Source organism: Musa acuminata, chromosome BXJ3-4 (assembly GCF_036884655.1).
Source record: "Musa acuminata AAA Group cultivar baxijiao chromosome BXJ3-4, Cavendish_Baxijiao_AAA, whole genome shotgun sequence".
In the NCBI taxonomy this organism is placed as follows: Eukaryota; Viridiplantae; Streptophyta; class Magnoliopsida; order Zingiberales; family Musaceae; genus Musa; species Musa acuminata.
In genome coordinates, this window is record NC_088352.1 from 9,925,656 (window position 1) to 9,946,257 (window position 20,602).

Here is a 20,602-nt window from a genome sequence, read left to right on the forward strand (position 1 = left end):
GAGAAGAAAAGACGAACGATGGTGAAAGAATATGATGACCAAGATGACATAAAAAAAAGGATTATAGAAAAAAAATAAGAGAAGACGAGAGTGACGAGACCTTACGATAGAACAAAGACGACTATGGAGGTGGAGGCAACAATCCACGGATAAAGGCTAAGGATAGTTTTATCTTTTAGAAAATATAAGAAGCTCTTAACAAATAAATAAAAAAATATGCTCATGAGAAAAAAAAAATCAAAATAATAAATTCTTTTAGAATTTACCTAAGTTTTACCACGATTTGATTCGAATCAAGACCATATTAGGCCAAAACTGAAATAACTCGATGATTCGTCGGTTCCAAACCAAATCGGAACTAGTCCTAGATGGTTTGTCGGTTTCAGACTGAATCGGAATTAGCCTGGGTGATTCGGTTCCGATTCTTAGGTTTGAAATTTCGAATCAAATAAATTTAAATTATTTTTTAATTAAAAAAATAATTATATATATTAAAATTTTTAATTAAAAAAAAGGAAAAAAAAAAAGAATGTTTAAACCAGAAACGCATGAACCGAAACCAGAATCGTCGATTTCGATTTTGATTCCGGACTTTTATCGGTTCGATTCTAATTCTTGATTTTGGGAATCGATCGATACATGATTCAGATTTCATAACTGACCCTTAAGGATTCAATTTTAATTCCAGGCTAAATTTACCTTTTCTTTCCACGTTTCAGGTTTGGCACTGCCACTCCTATGGGAGAGAAGAAGAATAGTAGAGAGAGAGAGAGAGAGAGAGAGAGAGAGAGAGAGAGAGACTGTGTGTGTGTTTGGCCTATGGCCAGAGGAGACGGTACGTAGAGAGAGAGAGAGAGAGAGGGGGAATCCATGCATGTGACCGTCCCTGCATGCACACAATCGTTGGCTCCTCGCACTCCACGCTCATGACGACTCCTTCAATAGCAGCAACACTTGGCCAGTGATGAAGGCCGTCCGACCTTTGCGTTCATCGAGGCCGCTGTTGGTCTTCCTCGTTATGAGATCCCACGTAAAGAACTGTGTGCTTAGGTCTGGGAAGATGTGCTGCATCTCCCTTTATTTTCTTCTTTTGTTGCAAGAAAAGCATCACCTTAAAAATGGAGTATCTGTAACTGATACTAACATGTCTTGTGGGACAGCAACTTCTTCTCATTCATGCTAAAGATTATGAGTTGGTACTACAAAATGGAATTGTTGTCTTGCAGTCAAATATGACAGTGAGAATTAACTTCCAATTTCATGGAAAACTAGGCAACAGTTCCATCATGTCTTCTTGGTCTTTACATCATCTCTCAACCTACATAAACTATTGACTCATGCTAACACCATGCTACTAATTCAAATGCATGCCTGGTCTAATTCAAGTGTCACATTCATCAAGCTTACATGCAAAACACCTCTTACAATTTAGAACAATATATTGCCCGATCAAAATCGATCGAGACCGATATTTAAAACAACAATCTTTCTGCTCTAACTCCTTTCGTGGTTTATACAGATGAAAGACATTCAAGCTTCTGTAATAATAGATGTGTACCACACAACATCTTCTGTTGTACCCTTTACAGACAAAAAAATATTTCAGCTTCATTTGTGTTGTGGGAAGAAACAAGAACTCTCTTTTACATATCACTGGACAGTGAAAAGAAACTTCAATCACAGATTGTTACCTCACAATAACAATAGAGAAGCATGGGGAAAAGTTTTCATCACACTGTGAATGAATTAATACATGGGACCTGGAAATATCTCTCCACCACTATAAACAAAATACAAAAAATTACAACAAGATTATGCCAGGCTAAATGGCCAAAACCTTCTCAGATCTCCACTTTTAGTAGTAACACACTTAGGTAAAGAACAAACAATACAACTACCAAGTAGCAATGTCCAGCTTCATTCTCCATCCCAGTTCATAAGCAGCATTTTCTCTTGAAGGGTTGTCGCACTTTACAAGTGACTTCGGAGGCTCCACGAGGATGCACTTATCTTACCAACAAAGAGAAGATCTTTACATTCCAGACCAACTATTTGGCGTCTCATTATTGGTGAAGGCAAACATGAGCATGCGGCTGATAGTATTTTTCTTATAATATGCTTACCTATATGTATGTGGTTTACTTACGAAGAAACATCATCCTGTAAACATATACAAAGTTAATTTCTCCATCAACTAAAAAACCAAAGAAGGGGTTGTCAAGGCTTACTTGCATTTCGATTTGCTGTAAACAGTTTCTATGCAACTAACAACCTGTTTGGGAACAGGTTGAGTTGCACTAGTATACTTTGTATCACAAAATGTCCCGAAGAGGCAGGGTTCTACGTTTTGCCCGCTTGAATGTTTCATCACTATGCCGGATTGACTCAGAGAGTTTCCATGGTTTCTGCCATTTCCATTTGAACTGTAGTAACCACTGATGGTGGCTTCTTTTCCATCTCCAGAGCTTGCCTCCCTGGCCTACTATTGCTAGTTTCTTTGCCAAGGGCAGTTGTGTGATCGGCACCATCTGCAGTCAGAGAAGACCGCTTCAGTAACCAAATTGAGAAAAGACTTGGAGTTTATCTTTGTTAAGAGCATGGAGCGAACCTTCAGGGGCCGATGGTCAAAAGCTGCAGTCCCTTTGCTTGGGCTATTAACAATACCAGCAGTGTACTTCAGTTGTTTCTGTGCTGGTACTGCTACCGGAGACGATGGGTCACTGGTTTCATCAGCACAGTGCTTCTGAGAACCATTTGAGCTCACCTGGAATTTATGACATGAAGAGTTTCAGAGGATATATTGCAGGCCTAATCAGTAGTACATTGGCTATCATGTCCATGACAACAAATCCATTCATATGTTTGTGCAAGTAGGCATATACTTAGTGTGTCTCATGTACCAACTTCCTAGAAAAGATATAAAAGCCAATGAATGGCTGGGCTCTTCCAACATGGCTTTTACTTATGATTTATTTCTTGTATCTTCTTTCTGGCTTTGTATTGGACTGAATCCAATTCTCTTATCGGCCCATCCATGACTTCTCCTAGTACTCTCTTGATCTAAACTGGATCTCAGGATCCATGGTAAAAACCATCTTTTCACACACAGACTAGGCAATGTGCCATAAATAAACAGGCCTTGTGGTTTATAACTTCACAGAAGATATTGCAAGTGTGACCTCAACCTGGTACATGTTTGCACATGATTTTTGTTGCATAAATTTTCATCTCAAATGTATCATTAGGAGTTGTCGGGCAAGTTTAGACATTCAGTTTGAAGAATTCACTGACGTATTCCTGTGCACACTAGATTATTGCTGGTGGATACATTCTTTTCTGTGTCATAAGGAGGACATGGAAAAACCTTGTGTACCAGAAGGACTTCAATCTATTCTTAGAAAAACCTCTATAACCCATATCATTTCTAAGTCCTACCCTTTCACTGTTCTATTTTACTGATATCTTGTTGCTTGTTATTCTATATAACCCAGACCGTTTTTGAATCCTTCTCTTGTATTATTATTATTTTTTTGAGATCCTATTGCTTGTATTGTTATTTTGCTTTACACACATGGCAAATAAATCCGAAAATTCTTTATCTTTTTATAGTTATTAACTTTCTACTATTAAGCTTACAAATTTCAAGGTTACAGTACCTTTTCAGTGCCTAAGTGCTCTGCATTCTCTACTAAGTATTGGGCCTTAGTTCAGATTCTAATTTATACTTGACTGCAAATTTAAAATTTGCAAGAACTTAATCTTCATGGTTTACAACAAGATACAAGAACTTTATCTATGCTATTTATTACCATAAAGACTGAATATTAGCTCACCGAATGAGATGTGGCTAATGCTGTTGCAACAGCTTGCTCTTCAAACATTTTTTGCTTCTCCATTTCTTTCCTCCGTGCTTCACTGAGTCGAAGAAGACTCACAAGTTCATTCAGTTGCTCCTTTAGTTCCTTAATATCAATTTCCTTCTCCCTCAACTTGCACCTGTTCCATATATATATAATGTTTAGTGCATGTGGATCAAGCAAAAATGTAATGAAGTCAAATAAAATGGGACATAGTTCAGAATTTGGCCCTAGAGACTAAAAGGCCTCCTAACATGTAAGTTTTATGCATTGACATTGCAATTTGCAATTATCAGCAGTCTTGAACTGACTACTAAATCACCTTTATATATAAAAAAAGCTGAGAATATAATCTGCCTTCCTTATTTTTACTGCTATATAATCAGTATAAAAATTATAATCAATTCAAGCAATATAAGATATGATATTTCCTCTTTTCCATTTTCTAGTCCTTGCAAATTATAAAAAACTCAGAATAGAGCATGGTAGTGAGTCTAGTGACAATGAATAGACCTGTTAAAACAGTTAAGTGAACATTTTGTTAGAATAAACCAGCAAATCTTATGACGATATTGTTCATGAAAGCAAATATTTCAAAAATAGTTGGAGTAGAACCTCGCATCTGCAGCAACATTAAACACATAGTGAAGCAAGCTCTTTGCTTCTCCCATGGACCGCAGCTGATTCCACCTTCCATGTCCTGCGAATGCACGCTCACGCTCCTCTGCCTCTGAAAGCTGGGAAGCCATTGCCACAAGCATGTTTGATGATATGCTCACCATGTTTTCCAATGATGCAATTCTTGCTAATCGTGCATTTGGGGACAAAGGGGATACTCTGCACAAGGTTTGAAAAATAAACTGGACCTTTGAAATAACCTTTGCTTGATTTCCACAAATTTAAAATGATAATAATTTTGTCATTGATATCTACAAATAAGACTTTCTGAAACACATAGAATCATAATAAGATAATTAACATTGAGAAGTATTAGCTACCTGGAGTGTCCATTCTTTACTCTTGGTGGATTACCGCTGATTGATAAAGCCTCCTCATGTTTCAGAATGGCAAGCTCCTCAGCCAAGGCAGCACGTCTAAATGAAAAGGATAGACAATTAGGACAATAAACAAACAATTTCCTGTATCCTGGATTAGAAGAAAGAAATAAATTTAAGTAATTTACATTTGACTTTGTTTCTCATATTCCTTCCGAACTTCATGCACATGCACCATAACTTCAAGCTCATGGTCCAGCCAACATTGCAGAGACTTTTCATTGAACTGAAGGTTTTGTTTAGAGTTATTATTTTGACTGCCATTTTGACCAAGATCATACTAAGAAAATAGAAAATAACATATAGATCTTTACCTGAACACCTGATAAATGGCCATTTGTAATAACTGGAGAAGGGAAAAAATATTCAGAAAAGGACAACTGAAGACTAAAGTGTATTTTGTATTTTCAAATGCAACAAACCAAAATTCCCACCTGCTGAGGATTTTCGAGTTTCTAGCAACTCTTTCAGCTTCTTTGTAGCCATTGCAGCCTCCTCTGACTTCCTCTGAAGAACCTGTAAATGTAAGGTTTCATACCCAGATGAAGTTTTGTACCAAATGCTCCAATCTAGACATATTCTGAACTCTGAAGACCGTTTTTCATATACCGATATGCATCAAATGAAGTAATTCCTTACTGAACAAAGAAAAGCCTGACCACCTTCCCCAAGACTGTCCATTCTATGAACCAGACACAATTTAATGACCCATCATTCTAACAGGGAAACACAGGTATTGGTATATGTTTTCATGTTTTCATTCTAACAGGGAATACCATCAGACAGCACACTTGTGTGCCTACTTTCATGTTTTCCAGAGCATCTAATACAATTTAAGGAAAAAAAGAGTGGCACAGTATATAAGGATGCTGCAAATGGGGTCCTCGTACATATATATTGCCATTTGAGATGCAAATAACATGAACAATAGAATATAAGCTTCCTATATATCCATATAAGCTAACAAACCATCTCCATCAAAAATATTACATAAAATATTTAATTAAATATAGCAGAATAATAACTATTAGTATAACATAAAATACATACATACACACAAACATATATATATATATATATATATATATATATATATGTTTGTGTGTATGTAACTATGTATATATACATACATACACAAACACCTTGTTGGAAGCAACCAAAGAAACATTATTCAATGATAAAACTTAAGAAAAAGAAATACACACACTAAGAAATTTTTTAAGAGAAAGTTTCAATTAAATACCAATTTCTGTCGTTGATTCAATGCCTGAAGTTTGTGACGCTCATACTCATTTCTTCTCCCCTCCTTCCTCAACTGAGAGGGCAGATACATGAAATCAAATTAAAATTTATGGGACATCAGGAATCTAACTTTTTACATATTTTTCTACACAAATGTCTAATGATGTATAGAGTAGAAACCACCATATCATGTACAGAATAAAAACCATTTATGTACAGAATAGAAACTGTCATATTTCATAATAGCAACAACAAAAGTACTAAGAGGCAAGAGCAATGACAAAACATACATGATGCCATCCTACACTATGACATAGGCCAAAACACAGCTACACAACTGGATGGAAAAATAGTTATGGGCTAAAGCCAAATAGACATATACTGAGGCAAAATGAGATCAAGGACTACTATAACAGAATCAGAAAAATAAAAAAAAAAGAAGTGGAAACAAGTTTACATTTCAAGCCAATGTAAAACCTTGCATTAGAACATGTAACAGGCGTTGCCAATCAAGAAGAAGCATTTACCCTGCCAACCTAGGAATGACATATGCCTAACAAGCAGCTCAGTAATCCTCAAGAAATATTGTTGATGGACCGTATGATGGGGCGTGATGATATTGAATATCATATATAAATAAGTCACTGGTGTCGTACAGAAGCTTTATGAGAAAACAATTATCCATAGAAGAAATTAAACTCCAACTTGTTAAAATTTATTATATTGCAATTAATAAAACTTCGTGAGCCAATTCATGGTTTTTTTACGGATCCTTCACAAGATAATCCATGACAGATGATGCACCTGAAGTAATTCCTTCTCACGAGAAGCCTTCCACTGGCGGAACTGCTCTGCCTCTTGCTTAATCTTGTGATGCAATTGAACCTGAAGAATAGAGACGATGAAAAAGATTCAGACAGACAGGAAAGTAGAAGATGAGAGTGACAGTGGAAGCATATATTCAGCAGAAGCAACAACCTTTTGTGCCTTAATATATTGTATTTCTTCTTGCAGCTTCTTTGCTGCTTCCTCGCTCCTTTGTTTTTGCTTTAACAATTGAACCTGGCTCTCTTGTTTCTTTTTAAGATCCAAAATCTGAAAACATCAACTTTAGTAATAATCATCTGAAAGTTGTATTGTTGCTACTAAGCCATAGAAGAATTAAAGGCATAAGTACTTAACCTGTGCTTCAAGATCTTTCAATTTCTGCAAGTGGTTGTCTGGCAGCTTCTGCACTTGCCCATCCGTGGCGGCAGCAAGGTTTTCCACTTCAGCCAACAATCTATCTCTCTCTTGCTGCAATATTATTTCACAGAAGGACATGAGTTAAAGGAAATTCAGAGAAATGAAAGAAAGGTCAAATAACTACTAACCAACCTGCACTGCTCTTTTCTCATCCTCAAGCTCCATGAGTTTCTTTTTGAAGTGTTGCTTAAGAGCAAGTGTGTCAAATCCGCCAAATGTTTTCATCTCGGACTGCAGATTGAGAAATCATGGTTATCAACTAGCTAAAATATTGGCTTGTTGGCTTCATTGCTATGCTGCATTTTATTGAAAATCTTCAAAGTATAATGAATTAGGAAGTACATGTTTTATAGGGAGAACAATATCAAGTGAGAAACCAAAGGCTTACTGGAAAACAATGAATACTTGAAAGAAGACGACTTTGTGCAGATTCAATGAATCATATCCAAGCTCTTAGACTAAAAGGATGGCCCAGTGCACAAAAACTCCCACAAAGGCAGGTTCTAGGGAAGGACAATGTATACAGTTTTACCCTTCTATGCATGTACATACTGTTTACAGTGATGGACCTTAGTGTCCAGATCAAGGAGAAACCTTACTATGGTACCAAGGATAGCCCTCTAATTAGTCAATTTTAACAACCTACATATTGCCGATAATGAAGACTAATGAAAAACATAAACATAATACTGTAATCAATACTGTATGCACAAAATAGAAATTCTAAAAGTTAGATGAACAAATGAATTTTACAATATCCTAATATAACATCTAATGATACACAATATGCCTCTATTCTATAATCATGAATTACAAAATGAATAAGTATGATGACATCCAATTAAACAAGAATGTCTTTTTTTCTAGGTGAAAAAGTAGCCACATTCGGATTTTTCAAGAATCACTATATTTTTGCAGAAAAGTTGGCAGAGAAATGTGAAAACTTGAATGATTTGATAGTTGAAAGAAATGACATGGACCAAAGCTAGAATCTGTGGATTTCTCAGAATGAGCAACACTAAGACCAGATAAAGCTAGAATCTGTCAAGCGCTCATTATATGCATATATTCAAGCTCAAACAAGAATGCATATAGGATGCAGGTAATATGGTAATATTCCAGATGAAGTTCAGTTACACATTCTTATCAGATTTTACATGTTGAATACCTGGAAAAGAAATATTTAGTTAGCTTAGTTAATCAGTTCATCAAGCAAGCAATTACCGTAAGGAATATTTAGTTAGCTGTAATATGGTAATATTCCAGATGAAGTTCAGTTACACATTCTTATCATATTTTACATGTTGAATACCTGGAAAAGAAATATTTAGTTAACCTAGTTAATTAGTTCATAAAGCAAGCAATTACCATAAGGAATTTAATAAAATTATTTATTCACCTCTTTCTGCTCCAATCGCCTATTTAACTCATTCAACTCCTTGCCCATAGAATCTTGCAAGACTGTGTGTTCCCACTCTTTGGCTACTTCTTCATCTATTTCCCTAGAATTACCTGCTCATGCGGTGTTACATTAGGAAGCAAACTGAAAAGTTGTGAGGGATTACCAGAGAATACAGTATGACAGAAGTTTTAGTGGTTACATGCTTAAGAAATTAAGAAAAAAAAAAGAGAAAATTGTTTGATTGATCAAGTGTGACAAGGGAAATGCCTCTTAGTGTCTCAGTCATCTGATAATCAAATCCTTCTGTGGTGTGGAGGCTTCTCTTTAGACCTTCTGCTTTCAGAAAAAACATTCCAGATTTCTGCAATTTCAAGTATAAAACAGTGAGAATTTCCTATTTATCCAACTGATGAATCTATAAAACACAAACTACTAGTTGATGCAGAAGCACAAATAAAAGATACCAATGCATCAGAAATTCAAAAGATTGGTGGTTTCTGGTGTCTACTCCCGTTCAAACTTTAAAGGTTGAAACGTGATCAACAGATGTGGATGGTTGGAGGGAAGAGTGCCGCTGAAATTCAGGTGCCATGCTAGCACAACATGATCCAAGCTAAAATGGTTTATTACAGAAAGTGTGCTCTAGGCTTGGTTCAGATGTATGTTAAAAAATTCCAAACGAACCCAAAATTTGGATGGGGCTTTGTTGCAAGGTCCGCAATACCGTACCGTACCGGAGTTTCGACCTGGGCTCGGTACCGGTACGGTACGGTATACCGAGTGGTACACCCAGGTGTACCGAGCGGTATATTCAGGCATGCCGAGCACTGTAGTTATGCTGCGGTATTGCAGACAACTGAAGTACAGTGCTGCTACAGTGCTTCTACCGGTAACAGGTGGTCCGTGTACCGGAAGCCTGTCGGACCGGTACGTACCACCCATACCGGGCGGTACAATCCGGTACTGCAGACCATGCTTTGTTGTGGGATCAAGCACTCATCTTGAGCTAAATATGTGTACATATGGAGTGGACTTCAATATCATATTTCTTTGTTAATTATATTTTTTCTTAATTTCTGCTTCAAGTAGGGATATTCAACTCTTAATCAGCATATTATTGACTACCTTTTTTCTTATTGTTTCCTCTTGATTTCCAGCAAAGAACAACAAACATTTTAAACCCCAACTAGAGTTCCTAAAATATATCCACATTCCAAATTATAGCCAAGTGTTCTATTGTTGATTTTATGCAAAATTTCATTCGTATGAAGTTAGCATTAAATTCTAAGCTGCACATGAGATCCTACTACCATTGATATGATAGATTCAATGCAGACCTAAAATTCAGCCCCCCAGTCTATCAGTGCTTGGTTCATTTATTAAACTTTCTTTTTACATTGAAATCTTTGTCAGTTTGTCTACTGGCAACCTCTTATTGAAGTTTTGACACACCCTTATTCTTCTTAGAAGCCCCTTACTTGTCGTGTGCTATGCCATTTAGTATACTGATATTTGTGTAATCGACTAAGTTGAACCATAACCACAAAACTTAAAACAATAAGGAAACAGAAGGTGCTGATTAATATACTTGAGAATCAATGTCAAAATGTTCATTCTGAGAGGATTGACTCCGGTATTCATAGAGTTCTCTACAAAGATCTTCGTTGGTAGCTTCTAGCCAAGAGACTTTCTCCTTGAGTGCCTGTATACGAAGACATACACAGATACAAATATTACAAAACAAAGTACTTAATAGCTAGTAGATATCGACCCAAAAACATATACAGAAGTATCAGCTGTTGATTAATAGAGTTAAGTCTGCTAATTGGTTTAACCATGTGAAATGCAAATGTCTACCTTGCCAATTGGTTTAATCATCATTATTGCCACAAAAGTGGAGCTAAATTTTAAAGACTGGCAGATACTTTGATTTCTAGTAAATATTACAATCTCACTTGCATAGCATTTTCAATTTAGGCTATGGTCCACAGAAAATCTAATTTAAGTAGGTAAAAGGAAATGAAAATCATGAAAGCTTTTGTGCAAACTTGCGTGTGCATAAGCACATGCAAACTGGGAGGGAGGTAGGGAACACACAGTTACAACAGATCAGATAAGGAAACTATTACCTGAATTTCATCAGATGCTCCTTCTCCACGATAACAAGCTAGTTGAGCCTGCAAGTATTCAATATGTTGGCGCATTCTCTGAATCTCTTCTGATATTGGATTTCTAGTAAATATTACTAGAAATATTTACTTTGATTTCTAGTAAATATTACAATCTCACTTGCATAGCATTTTCAATTTAGGCTATGGTCCACAGAAAATCTAATTTAAGTAGGTAAAAGGAAATGAAAATCATGAAAGCTTTTGTGCAAACTTGCGTGTGCATAAGCACATGCAAACTGGGAGGGAGGTAGGGAACACACAGTTACAACAGATCAGATAAGGAAACTATTACCTGAATTTCATCAGATGCTCCTTCTCCACGATAACAAGCTAGTTGAGCCTGCAAGTATTCAATATGTTGGCGCATTCTCTGAATCTCTTCTGATATTGGATTTCTGTTAACCTGGAAAGATTCCAAGAAATGAGAAAAAAATCAGTTCATAAGCAGAGAATAAAAACAATATTTCTGCTGAATGATGACCATTAATTCACAAAAATATCAACAAAGCCATGAACTCACAATGGGTTTATTCTGGATGTTGCGAGCTCGATTAGCATACTTTAGTGTGTTAAGAGTTTCCTCTGCATTAATATCAGCAGGGCTGATACAGGCTGGAAGAAGGCAAGAAAATAGAAGTTAGACAAATAATTCTAGGATTTCGAAAGAATATGTTCATGTTCAGTATTGTGAATACAGCATCCTCACCATTTGTACTATGAAAAAAATTATAATTTCATATTCATCCGCATCAGAACCATCGATACTATGTAAAAACTACGATTGAATACAATTTTGTTAATTTAAATAAATACGGGAACTCCCAACCTCATTGGTGGTCAAGGAGGATATAAGCCTCCACAACATCCAATACGTTTGACAGCTCTTCCTGCAAGTGCAGGAAGTTTATTACCTATTTCAGTAATAGCAGTAACTTTGTTTCTCCTTCCTGAATTTCAAAACTGGACAAACCACAATCCACAGAAGTAATTGCAGCTTGCAATAGTGAGATCTTGGTTATTGCACTTCTACTGCATTTATGCAAGGAGATTCCAGTAATCTTGAAAAAATCCGTATGAATCAAGTATCTAATATTTTTATTTGTTGTTGAGGCAAGCAAATCATGCAAGAGACGATATCCAATTCAAAGCAAGATATTGCAGAAAAATATCAAAATCATTCAATTGTTAGGCACTAAGACAGGATACCTGTGTTTCCACTAATATCTGTGCTAGAACATATAATAAAATCATCAGAGAACAGTTCTTGATTCTGGAGTCTCTTTAACAGAGAGATGTATCAAATAACGTAACATTTATTTGAGAGCCCCAAGTTACCAATCTGCAGCTGAGCTTAAAATAGTGAACACAACATTGAGGACAATAGTTAATTTTACCTATCATTACAGTCCTGCTATTCCCGCCAAGTGAATCCTGCACAAAATTAAAGAGAATCAAAAGAAATTTCTTTACCATGGTCATTCAGACTACAAAGAACCTTTCAAATTCAGAAGGATGAGATACTTATGCACTTCAAATCCAAACACACTACTTGAAACTTTTGTCAAGGCTTGATTATGAATCGACGAAAATGAGACAAACAACATTTAATGAAATAGTACCAGGAACTAACTTGGAATACGTACCAATGAACATACTATAATTTTACTTTCTAATAAATATTGTAATAGTCCATCATAACCACAATAATTTAAAAAATTAAGATCATAATTCAGACCAAGTAATTTAAAATCTCGGTTGGGTACTGATGTCGATCGGCTACCAGACCTGTATGGTACCAGTACCATACAGTCATACACTGTACCATGTATGGTACAGATCAGTAGGAGCCAAATGAGAGAGAGAGAGAGAGAGCACTATGCACTGGGGAGCAATAAGGCTGAGCAGTGGAGCAATGACAGCAGTAAGGAAGAGGCAGTCACTCGGTGACACAAATGATGATGAGACAAGGAGGAAAAGGAAGAGGACGACAAGGAGGAGCAGCAGAGGAAGAGAGGAGGAGTAGGATGATGTGGTGCAGACAAGAAGAAGAAGAGGAGGAAGGAGAAAGAAGACAAGGAGCAGCAGTGGAGTAACAGAATAGGAGAAGAAGAAGAAAAGAAAAATAAAAGGGTTAAAGAATGTTCAGCAGGTATTGATACTAGGTGATAGACTTACCGTCTAGTACAACTTGGTATCATTTAGCTTACTATCCAGCAAGCCTGGTACAGTGGTCATACTGCATAGTAAGCTTGGTTTTTATTGGACCAGGTGAAATTACCCTGTTCGTATATTGGCCATCTGTTGGACCTGTAAAAATTGATTCTACCAGTATAGTGGAAACTTTATTCCTTGTCTCGAACAACTACACAAACTTCAAATTTTCAATTTCATAACCACAGTAAGAACCAAGTAGAAGATCTTATGAACATGTTTGATTGTGCAGTTATTTTCAATTTCATAAAAGGGGGAAATGCATTGACTATTACAAATGTCAATAGAGAGACTGCCAGCAAACCTGTAAGAGCCGAGTAAGTTTGCTATCACGGTATGGAACATGGGCACCTTCCTTACGCTTTTTCTCATCTCCAAGAGCACTTATGACATTTCCAAGAGCTAAAAGCCCCTTGTTAATATGAACCCCTTAAACAAGCAAGCAGATGAACTTAAGAAACCTTATTTAATTCAAAAGGTGGTCATATCCATTAAGGGACCAGGTGAAATACCTTCCTTGAAGCGGAGACCATCTGAACCTGTTCTCTTAGCTCGTTCTGATCCAGCAAGATCAACTAGGTGGAACTTTGCACATAGATAATCCTCATTTACATCCTCAATTTGGACACCTTCAGTACTGACAATTGGACCATGTTTGCGCATCTGCTCCAACATGATTGTGAAGATAGCATGGGAACGGCTATTACATAAGGAAAATAATAAAAGAACGTAATTAAGAACAGTGTGGAGGATTACAACACAAGAATAATATATCAATTTCAAGATTGGTTCAATAAAGTGAAAAAAAGCACTTCCATTGAACAAAAATAAATGTTTCATTCCACCACAGGATTCAACTATCTTTATCTCGTCTTTTGTATTTCTTCTATTGATGGTAACTTTTGCTTTTAGATGCTGTTGTTTACTAAAGAATTCTCATGATTCATAGTTTTCTTGCCAGTTTATGCATGAGCAAATATTGAATCAATGAATGAACATAAAACTGACATCAGAGTCAAAACTTGAACTACCATACCCGATAAAGAAAGTTAAATTTCAGAGATGGCAGGCGATATCAATGGAGAGAAAAATAATTAGGCTTAAGTGGCATATGATGATCCACAGTCTCAAAAGATTCAGTGGCTGTGAAAATTTTGCCAATTTACTGAATGATGATAGTCAGAAGATTAAAAAAGAGATCACCAAGAGTACCATGAGAGTAAGAAAACAATATTCTTGCCTGAAAATGGTAACTAAAAAAGTCTGCAGAAGTTGATGAACAAAGATTTGGCATGTTATTTTTCAATAAGTAAATTTGCAGGAAGTATAAAGTATAAACAATTATACATTAATGTTATGTTTCGATGGTTTGTACAATTACAATAAAGCTATGATGTTCCAAGATTGATTACATGGATCTTTTGTTACCATTGAACTCTACAGAAAACCATATCCTCAATTAAATTAAGAATATTCAAATCTTTATTTATAGTTTCTAGTAAGGTTTGTTTAGGTCTTCTTCTAGCTCTCCTTGTACCACTAATAATATTTTTTTGTATTTCACACAAAAGGCAGCATTGCGAAAGCAAGTGTTTACCGTATTCAAGTATAGTTGCAGCTTTTTGCCAATAAACAAGTTAGAGCATAAAGTGATTGTCTGAAGCAAGCATAAGTGGTTATAAGTTATTTCTCTTTGCTAATCTAATAATGCAGACAAGAAGAACAAATCATGCCTCGTTACAGAGGATGAACAAATAACAGCAGGAGTTGCTAATTTCTGTATTCTTAACGATAGATGCAAGAAAAGGAGTGCAACAAGGACACCACAAGTATGACATTCAAAAACTAGATCCTATTAAAATTAGTAATTTTACATTTTCAGAAAGAAAAAGGGGGATAGTGAGAGAATAAAATGTCATCTTAACCTGGACTGGTTGTTCATGTTTGTACTTCCAGTTGCACGATTCAGTGAACCTTGCTCTAGACATGCAGCCATCTCCTTTTGAATGCTAACAGAAACCTCAGTTGATCCAGCAAGCGTTATTACCCCATTTGATGCCTCACGTATCTGTACTGGAGGTTTCCCAGGGACTGTCATCTTCCCAACTTGGCCACTGGTAACGTCCAATTTGCTAACAGATGAACTATCCAACAGATCTCTCACTTCTTCCTTCAAAATCTTCATAATCCAAGACAAATTCTCAGTATCAGATTACAACAGAGGTTTATGACAAGATTGTGGCAGATTAAAAATGGTCCAATTCAATATTGATGCTCTCAAATTGCAGTTTTAGAATTTAACTAAAGGTAGTGGATGTTCCTGCCACCAAGATTGCAATTTTAAAATTTAGCTAAAGATAATGGATACTATTGCCGAAAGGAAGGAATTCAAATTCTGACACGCATAAGTGTATTTTAAATTTTATATGTTGGCAGTTAAATGTCTAGAGATATTGGCTCAGATACTCCATTTCTTAACAACAGTGCCTCAACCAAGAGCAGTGCCGACAAAAATATTCGCAAGTGGCAGTCAGTCCAATAAATACCCTGTAACTAATTATGTACTATTTTAAGTTACAAGGGTTTTTCTTTGTAAGTCCTATGCATACATAAAGCACCATTTATGAAAACTTAACTAAGCAAGCTTGAATTTGCGAAGAACCGGAGGAAATTACATCGTGTTAGCTTCTACTAGTACCCAATTTAGCCTTACATAAGATTGTATACAGAAGAATGATGCATCACTGATATTTTTCGAATGGAAATCTTTCCATCATACTAAAATGAGCATAGGCTTTCAATTTTGCATGCCATGGCAATGAAGTTCACTAAGAATTACCAGCAAAGGGCCTTAAAATATATAGCTGCCATACAAGAAGCATTTGTATCTAATGAACTAAGGAATCAGGCATAATTGAACAATCAATTAAGTATATGTGAAAGCATCCACTATATGTATGGCTTAACCCATTTTATCATGTGATCATGCTGTTATCAAAGAGAAGCACACAAAATAAATATGAATACTTTTGTATGTAACATTATAATATAAAGGTAAACCACGAAAGAAATTGTATATAAAGTATAAACCACATGTGGTTCCTCCAGAGTGACTAGCGAACCAAATCAGGTGGAATAATTTAGTCTGCATCTTATATAAATTAGTAACCTAGCAAGTTTAGCACTTGGTTCTTTTATTACTGCAATAATCCATAGAATGTTAAACATATAGCCTGGACAAGTAAGATTGTTCTTGTAGCTTCAAGTTTGAGTGTTATAACTTACAAATGAATACAACTAGTTGATTTTGTTCTTTTTGTATCTTTCATCTTAGTGAAGGTGGAGGGAGGAAGGGGGAAAAAAAAAGCGAGTATGTCGAAAATTCTGCTCTCAAGATTCATGAAGGACTATAAAATACTATCTAAAATTGTTATTAATGGGCATGTAAAATAGAAATTAAAGCTAGTTGATTGCTTCAATGCACTTAAAGATGTTGGCCACTGCAAAAATAGCTCAAGCAGACAAGTACTACATCTAGCTCTGGGTCATCTTTAACGTGATCACCAAGACAGTGAATTAGCACAGCATTACTAAAGATGAATTATAACAATGGGCATGTAAAATAGAAATTAAAGCTAGTTGATTGCTTCAATGCACTTAAAGATGTTGGCCACAGCAAAAATAGCTCGAGCAGACAAGTACTACATCTAGCTCTGGGCCATCTTTAACGTGATCACCAAGACAGTGGATTAGCACAGCATTACTAAAGGTGAATGATGCATCTCACTAATGCCAAAAAAATATCTTTAGAAAACTTGGGAAAGAAACTGAAAACTTTAGAAATTAATTCCAAAACAAGGTAGCAAAGATATAGTCAACAGTAATTTTTTAATACCTCGATGAATGAGACACGCAACTGGAATTCAGCTTGATTTCTCAGAGTCTCAATCTTGCTAAATAAGGCATTCATAACCTGAGGGATAAGCCCAGTTTGAGAATCATCCTTACATCCAGTTCCCATGGTGTATGTCTTTCCTGAACCCGTCTGTGCACATCAAGTTGTCAGATGCTTTAAAAATTTCACGATATATTGCACAAAGATTTCATTGATATTTAGCATTGGATTGTGCTACTTAACCTGACCATATGCAAGAACAGTGGCATTGTATCCTTGGAACAAACCATCAACAAGTGGAGCAACACATTCATCAAACATGAGAGATGATGGAGAAGCTGTACTCCCATACACATGATCGAAAGTAAATGAGTGGGTGCCAATTTGCACCTGCACATCAGAAACATTGCATGCATATTTATGATTTATGAAGTCAAGAAAATTAGTTGAAGGCTGCAATTAGTTTGGTCTTTCCTGGATAACAAAAAAAAGGTGAATTTGTTTTCTACAAACTACAGCAGTCATAAAACATCCAACATCTTTAAGTCTCCACAACAGTAGAAAAGATTATCAAAATGTACCACTCCTCCATGTTTAGTCCAGCAACAAGCCAGTTTCTTCCAGTTTATACAGTTAAGCATGATACCGAATAATGATTGCAGTCTTGTCTAGCACAATCCAAACTGCAATCTCTCCCAATTACAACACACACACATGAAAAGAAGCGCATATACAAGTATTATAATTAGCAAACCTTGGTGTTGCTTATGTGAATTACTTTGGGTGACAGTGGTACTTACCAAACAGATTTAAAAAGTGGATTTTTACATGGTTACACATGATATATGATGGAGTTAGACTAATTTAAACACTTTAAAAGTGCTAGGAGACAATCAGAATATAAGCATGATTTTGAGACAATGAACAAACATGATGAGTAGAAGCACCAAAATGTTTTGGACAACTTGTCACCACAATAAAGCTAGAGACCAAATATTTTCCCAAGGAAACATAGGACCACGGGAACTATGAAAATTTTAAATATTAGTTTTTCCTATAAAAAATTATAAAAACACTCAAAAGACAAATATTAACAAATTTAGGCTCTACAGTGTGGAACATGACAAATAATTGCTTCCTTAACCAAGAAATAGATGCTTCAAACATGTTACTAAGATATAGACTCTGTCCAAAAACAGATCCATGGAATATGTTCAACGAGCAAGTGACGTTCAGGAAGTTTTTTGGGAATTAAAAATTTTATCATGTCTTCAGGATTATGAATAAATCATCATTCTCAAGCACTTAATCTTTCCTAAAATAAGTATAATCATATCATCAGAATTAGCTAAAAAATTTTATGGATGCTTATATTGGAGTGCCTGAGCTGAGACGATATACAGAGTACTCTTCAACCAATACCTGTTTCCTCTTTTTGTTTAATATCAATCAATTTTTCAATGTCTATCACTTTGTTATTATTAGCACAATCTTCAAAATATTGATGAAGTTTTTGGGATATCAGTAGCCTCTCCAAAATGAACCAGAACACTAACATAAACTAAAACAGAAAAAAATTTCAGTTTTTTTTTCAATTTAAGTAGTATTATGAAGCTAAATCTAAGGTCTGAGAGCAAGTAATAAGTCCCAGGTGAATTAGGGAAAAGGATACATTTAGTAGAAAAAGAGAATTGCTTGACAGCAATAAAGAGATGTTTTCTCTTTGAATTTCATAACTTCTTTGAAGGACTGCTACAGACTAAAAATAGTCTAAATCAAGGTATTCAACCTACTGTACCAGCAAATCACAGTGCAATCCCTCCAAACATACCTAAAAGCATGAAAACTTTATTGAAACTCAAGCAAAACCTAATTTGACTCCATCAAAGACCTAAGAAGACTTAACTTCTCTTGGATCACATCAGTGAGTAAAGAGAAAAGAGAGTTTCAAATTAACCTTCTGTGAATGTACATTAAAAGAAAAAAATTCAGTCATGTTCCTTAAAAATGAGAATAGTTAATGAAAATTATGGAGAACACAGATCATACTATGACTTCAGCATAGTCAAATGCTGTTTTCATCTAAAAGAAATGTTATGAAAGGGAAACAGCATAGACTTTAATTCAGAACAGGAGTAAAACAATTTAAGCAGAGATAAAAATTTCTAAATTGCTTTACTTTTTACATTATCAAACCAACAAATAGTTAATAAGTGGTACTTAGAAAGTCATAAGGAACGTTTCAGTGATGCCGCCACTATATCAAGATATTGATCAATTATAAACCCAAGAAAAAAGAACGGAGCAGTCAATTGACATGCATCGCACTTGATCCTCACATAACAGAAACAAAGATATGGGGAGGAAAGTTAAGTACTGTTTTACCAACACAAGAAAAATAGAAGAGTTAGATCTCTGCCCCAGTTCACTCGATAACAATGAGCAATTGATGACGAAGCACAAAAAAGATAATCTTTTTTTTCTCTTTGTTTAATCGATAGTCGACCGACAACATCATAAACCTCATCTAATGTCAGAATTCAGTAGGAAAGTAAGGAAAACAAGAACCTGTGGCTTGCGGGGGACGACGGTGACGCAATCCTTGCAGCCCTGCAGCCGCTCGTCGCCGATGAGGGGCCTGATGTGGACGGCCACCTTCACGCAGCAATCCTCCCCGTTCTCCATGGTCATCCCTCGTCAAGAAGCCGGCACACGATCACGCACCCGAGATCATGTATCAGAGGCCAATGCGAACGGGCGACGACCAGATCGCCTGCAATCGGGAAGATTTCAAGTAGAACCTACAGGGAAGGGGCAGAAACGCAAGAAAAAGGCCAAATTGGGTAGGAGCAAGAGCGACACACAGTGTGCGGACGTGGGTAATGTGTGGATGCAGCTGCTACGGGTATGAAAGAGATGGAGAGACAGCAACAGCAGCAGCAACAACAACCGCTATCATACTTTCGTGAGCTTCACTGCAAAGCCCTCTCAAAAGCGAAATCGAGTGCTGCGCGCAGAGAGGCAGGGAGCCTTCCGTCGGAAGTGGTGGTGGTGGTGGTGGTGGGTGTGCGCGAAGGTGGTGGTTGAAGGTGACAAATCTTGAGGCGCGGCTGCTTCCCAAATTGCCCTCCTCAGGTCGCTTGCTTTCCTCCTCCCCTTCTGACGTGGGAATGCTCACTGAAGGGGTGTCTGTGATGGCTATCGTTAACAGGAAAGGACCGCTGCTTCCCAAAATGCCCCTCTCTCTTGCGCCATTCCTCCGATGTGATGGTGATGGCTACACTCCATGGAAAATTGAAGTGTTATTTCTCAAATTCTCCTCATAGCCACCTCTAACATTTTTGGATCAGTGAATTTGACTGATCAAATTAATTAGTCAGACATCTATCTCAAGCAATCGAGTTGTGATTAATGGTATCAACATCTATCAAATTCTATGAAAATCCAAGTAAAAATAATTTACTTATACCAATGAGAGATCATGTCAATATATATATATATATATATATATTAGTGAAGCTAGA

The 20,602-nt window shown here is 36.3% G+C and overlaps 1 protein-coding gene across 5 annotated transcripts; it reads right to left on the reverse strand.

The window, feature by feature from the left end:
- Positions 1-1,714: 1,714 nt before the first annotated feature.
- On the reverse strand, positions 1,715-20,252 carry LOC135636991 (kinesin-like protein KIN-4A). 5 transcript variants are annotated; one of them, XM_065149267.1, is made up of 29 exons: positions 19,943-20,252; positions 19,647-19,851; positions 17,322-17,468; positions 17,079-17,228; positions 15,109-15,362; positions 13,696-13,883; positions 13,488-13,612; positions 12,367-12,403; positions 11,493-11,584; positions 11,265-11,375; positions 10,931-10,978; positions 10,390-10,503; positions 9,069-9,162; positions 8,799-8,911; positions 7,532-7,630; positions 7,337-7,450; positions 7,133-7,249; positions 6,959-7,039; positions 6,156-6,227; positions 5,347-5,428; positions 5,227-5,258; positions 5,041-5,138; positions 4,856-4,951; positions 4,473-4,694; positions 3,834-3,996; positions 2,609-2,764; positions 2,233-2,528; positions 2,124-2,160; positions 1,715-2,010 (listed from the first exon to the last, which is right to left on the reverse strand). In XM_065149267.1, exons 2-27 carry the CDS (start codon positions 19,767-19,769, stop codon positions 2,313-2,315), a joined length of 3,144 nt encoding a protein of 1,047 aa, XP_065005339.1. In that variant the 5' UTR covers positions 19,770-19,851; positions 19,943-20,252; the 3' UTR covers positions 1,715-2,010; positions 2,124-2,160; positions 2,233-2,312. The 5 variants fall into 5 exon arrangements, with proteins under 5 accessions (XP_065005339.1, XP_065005337.1, XP_065005338.1 ...); XM_065149265.1 differs by having other exon boundaries at positions 2,229-2,528; XM_065149266.1 differs by having other exon boundaries at positions 1,715-2,160.
- Between the last annotated feature and the right edge of the window lie 350 nt (positions 20,253-20,602).

Coding starts and splice junctions, on each gene's coding strand:
- LOC135636991 (XM_065149267.1), bottom strand. CDS start 19,769: ATGACCATGGAGAACGGGGAGGATTGCTGCGTGAAGGTGGCCGTCCAC. Junction 5,429..6,155: donor TGAATCAACGACAGAAATTG/GTATTTAATTGA, acceptor TTACATTTACAG/GTTCTTCAGAGGAAGTCAGA. Junction 5,259..5,346: donor AACTCGAAAATCCTCAGCAG/GTGGGAATTTTG, acceptor TCCCTTCTCCAG/TTATTACAAATGGCCATTTA.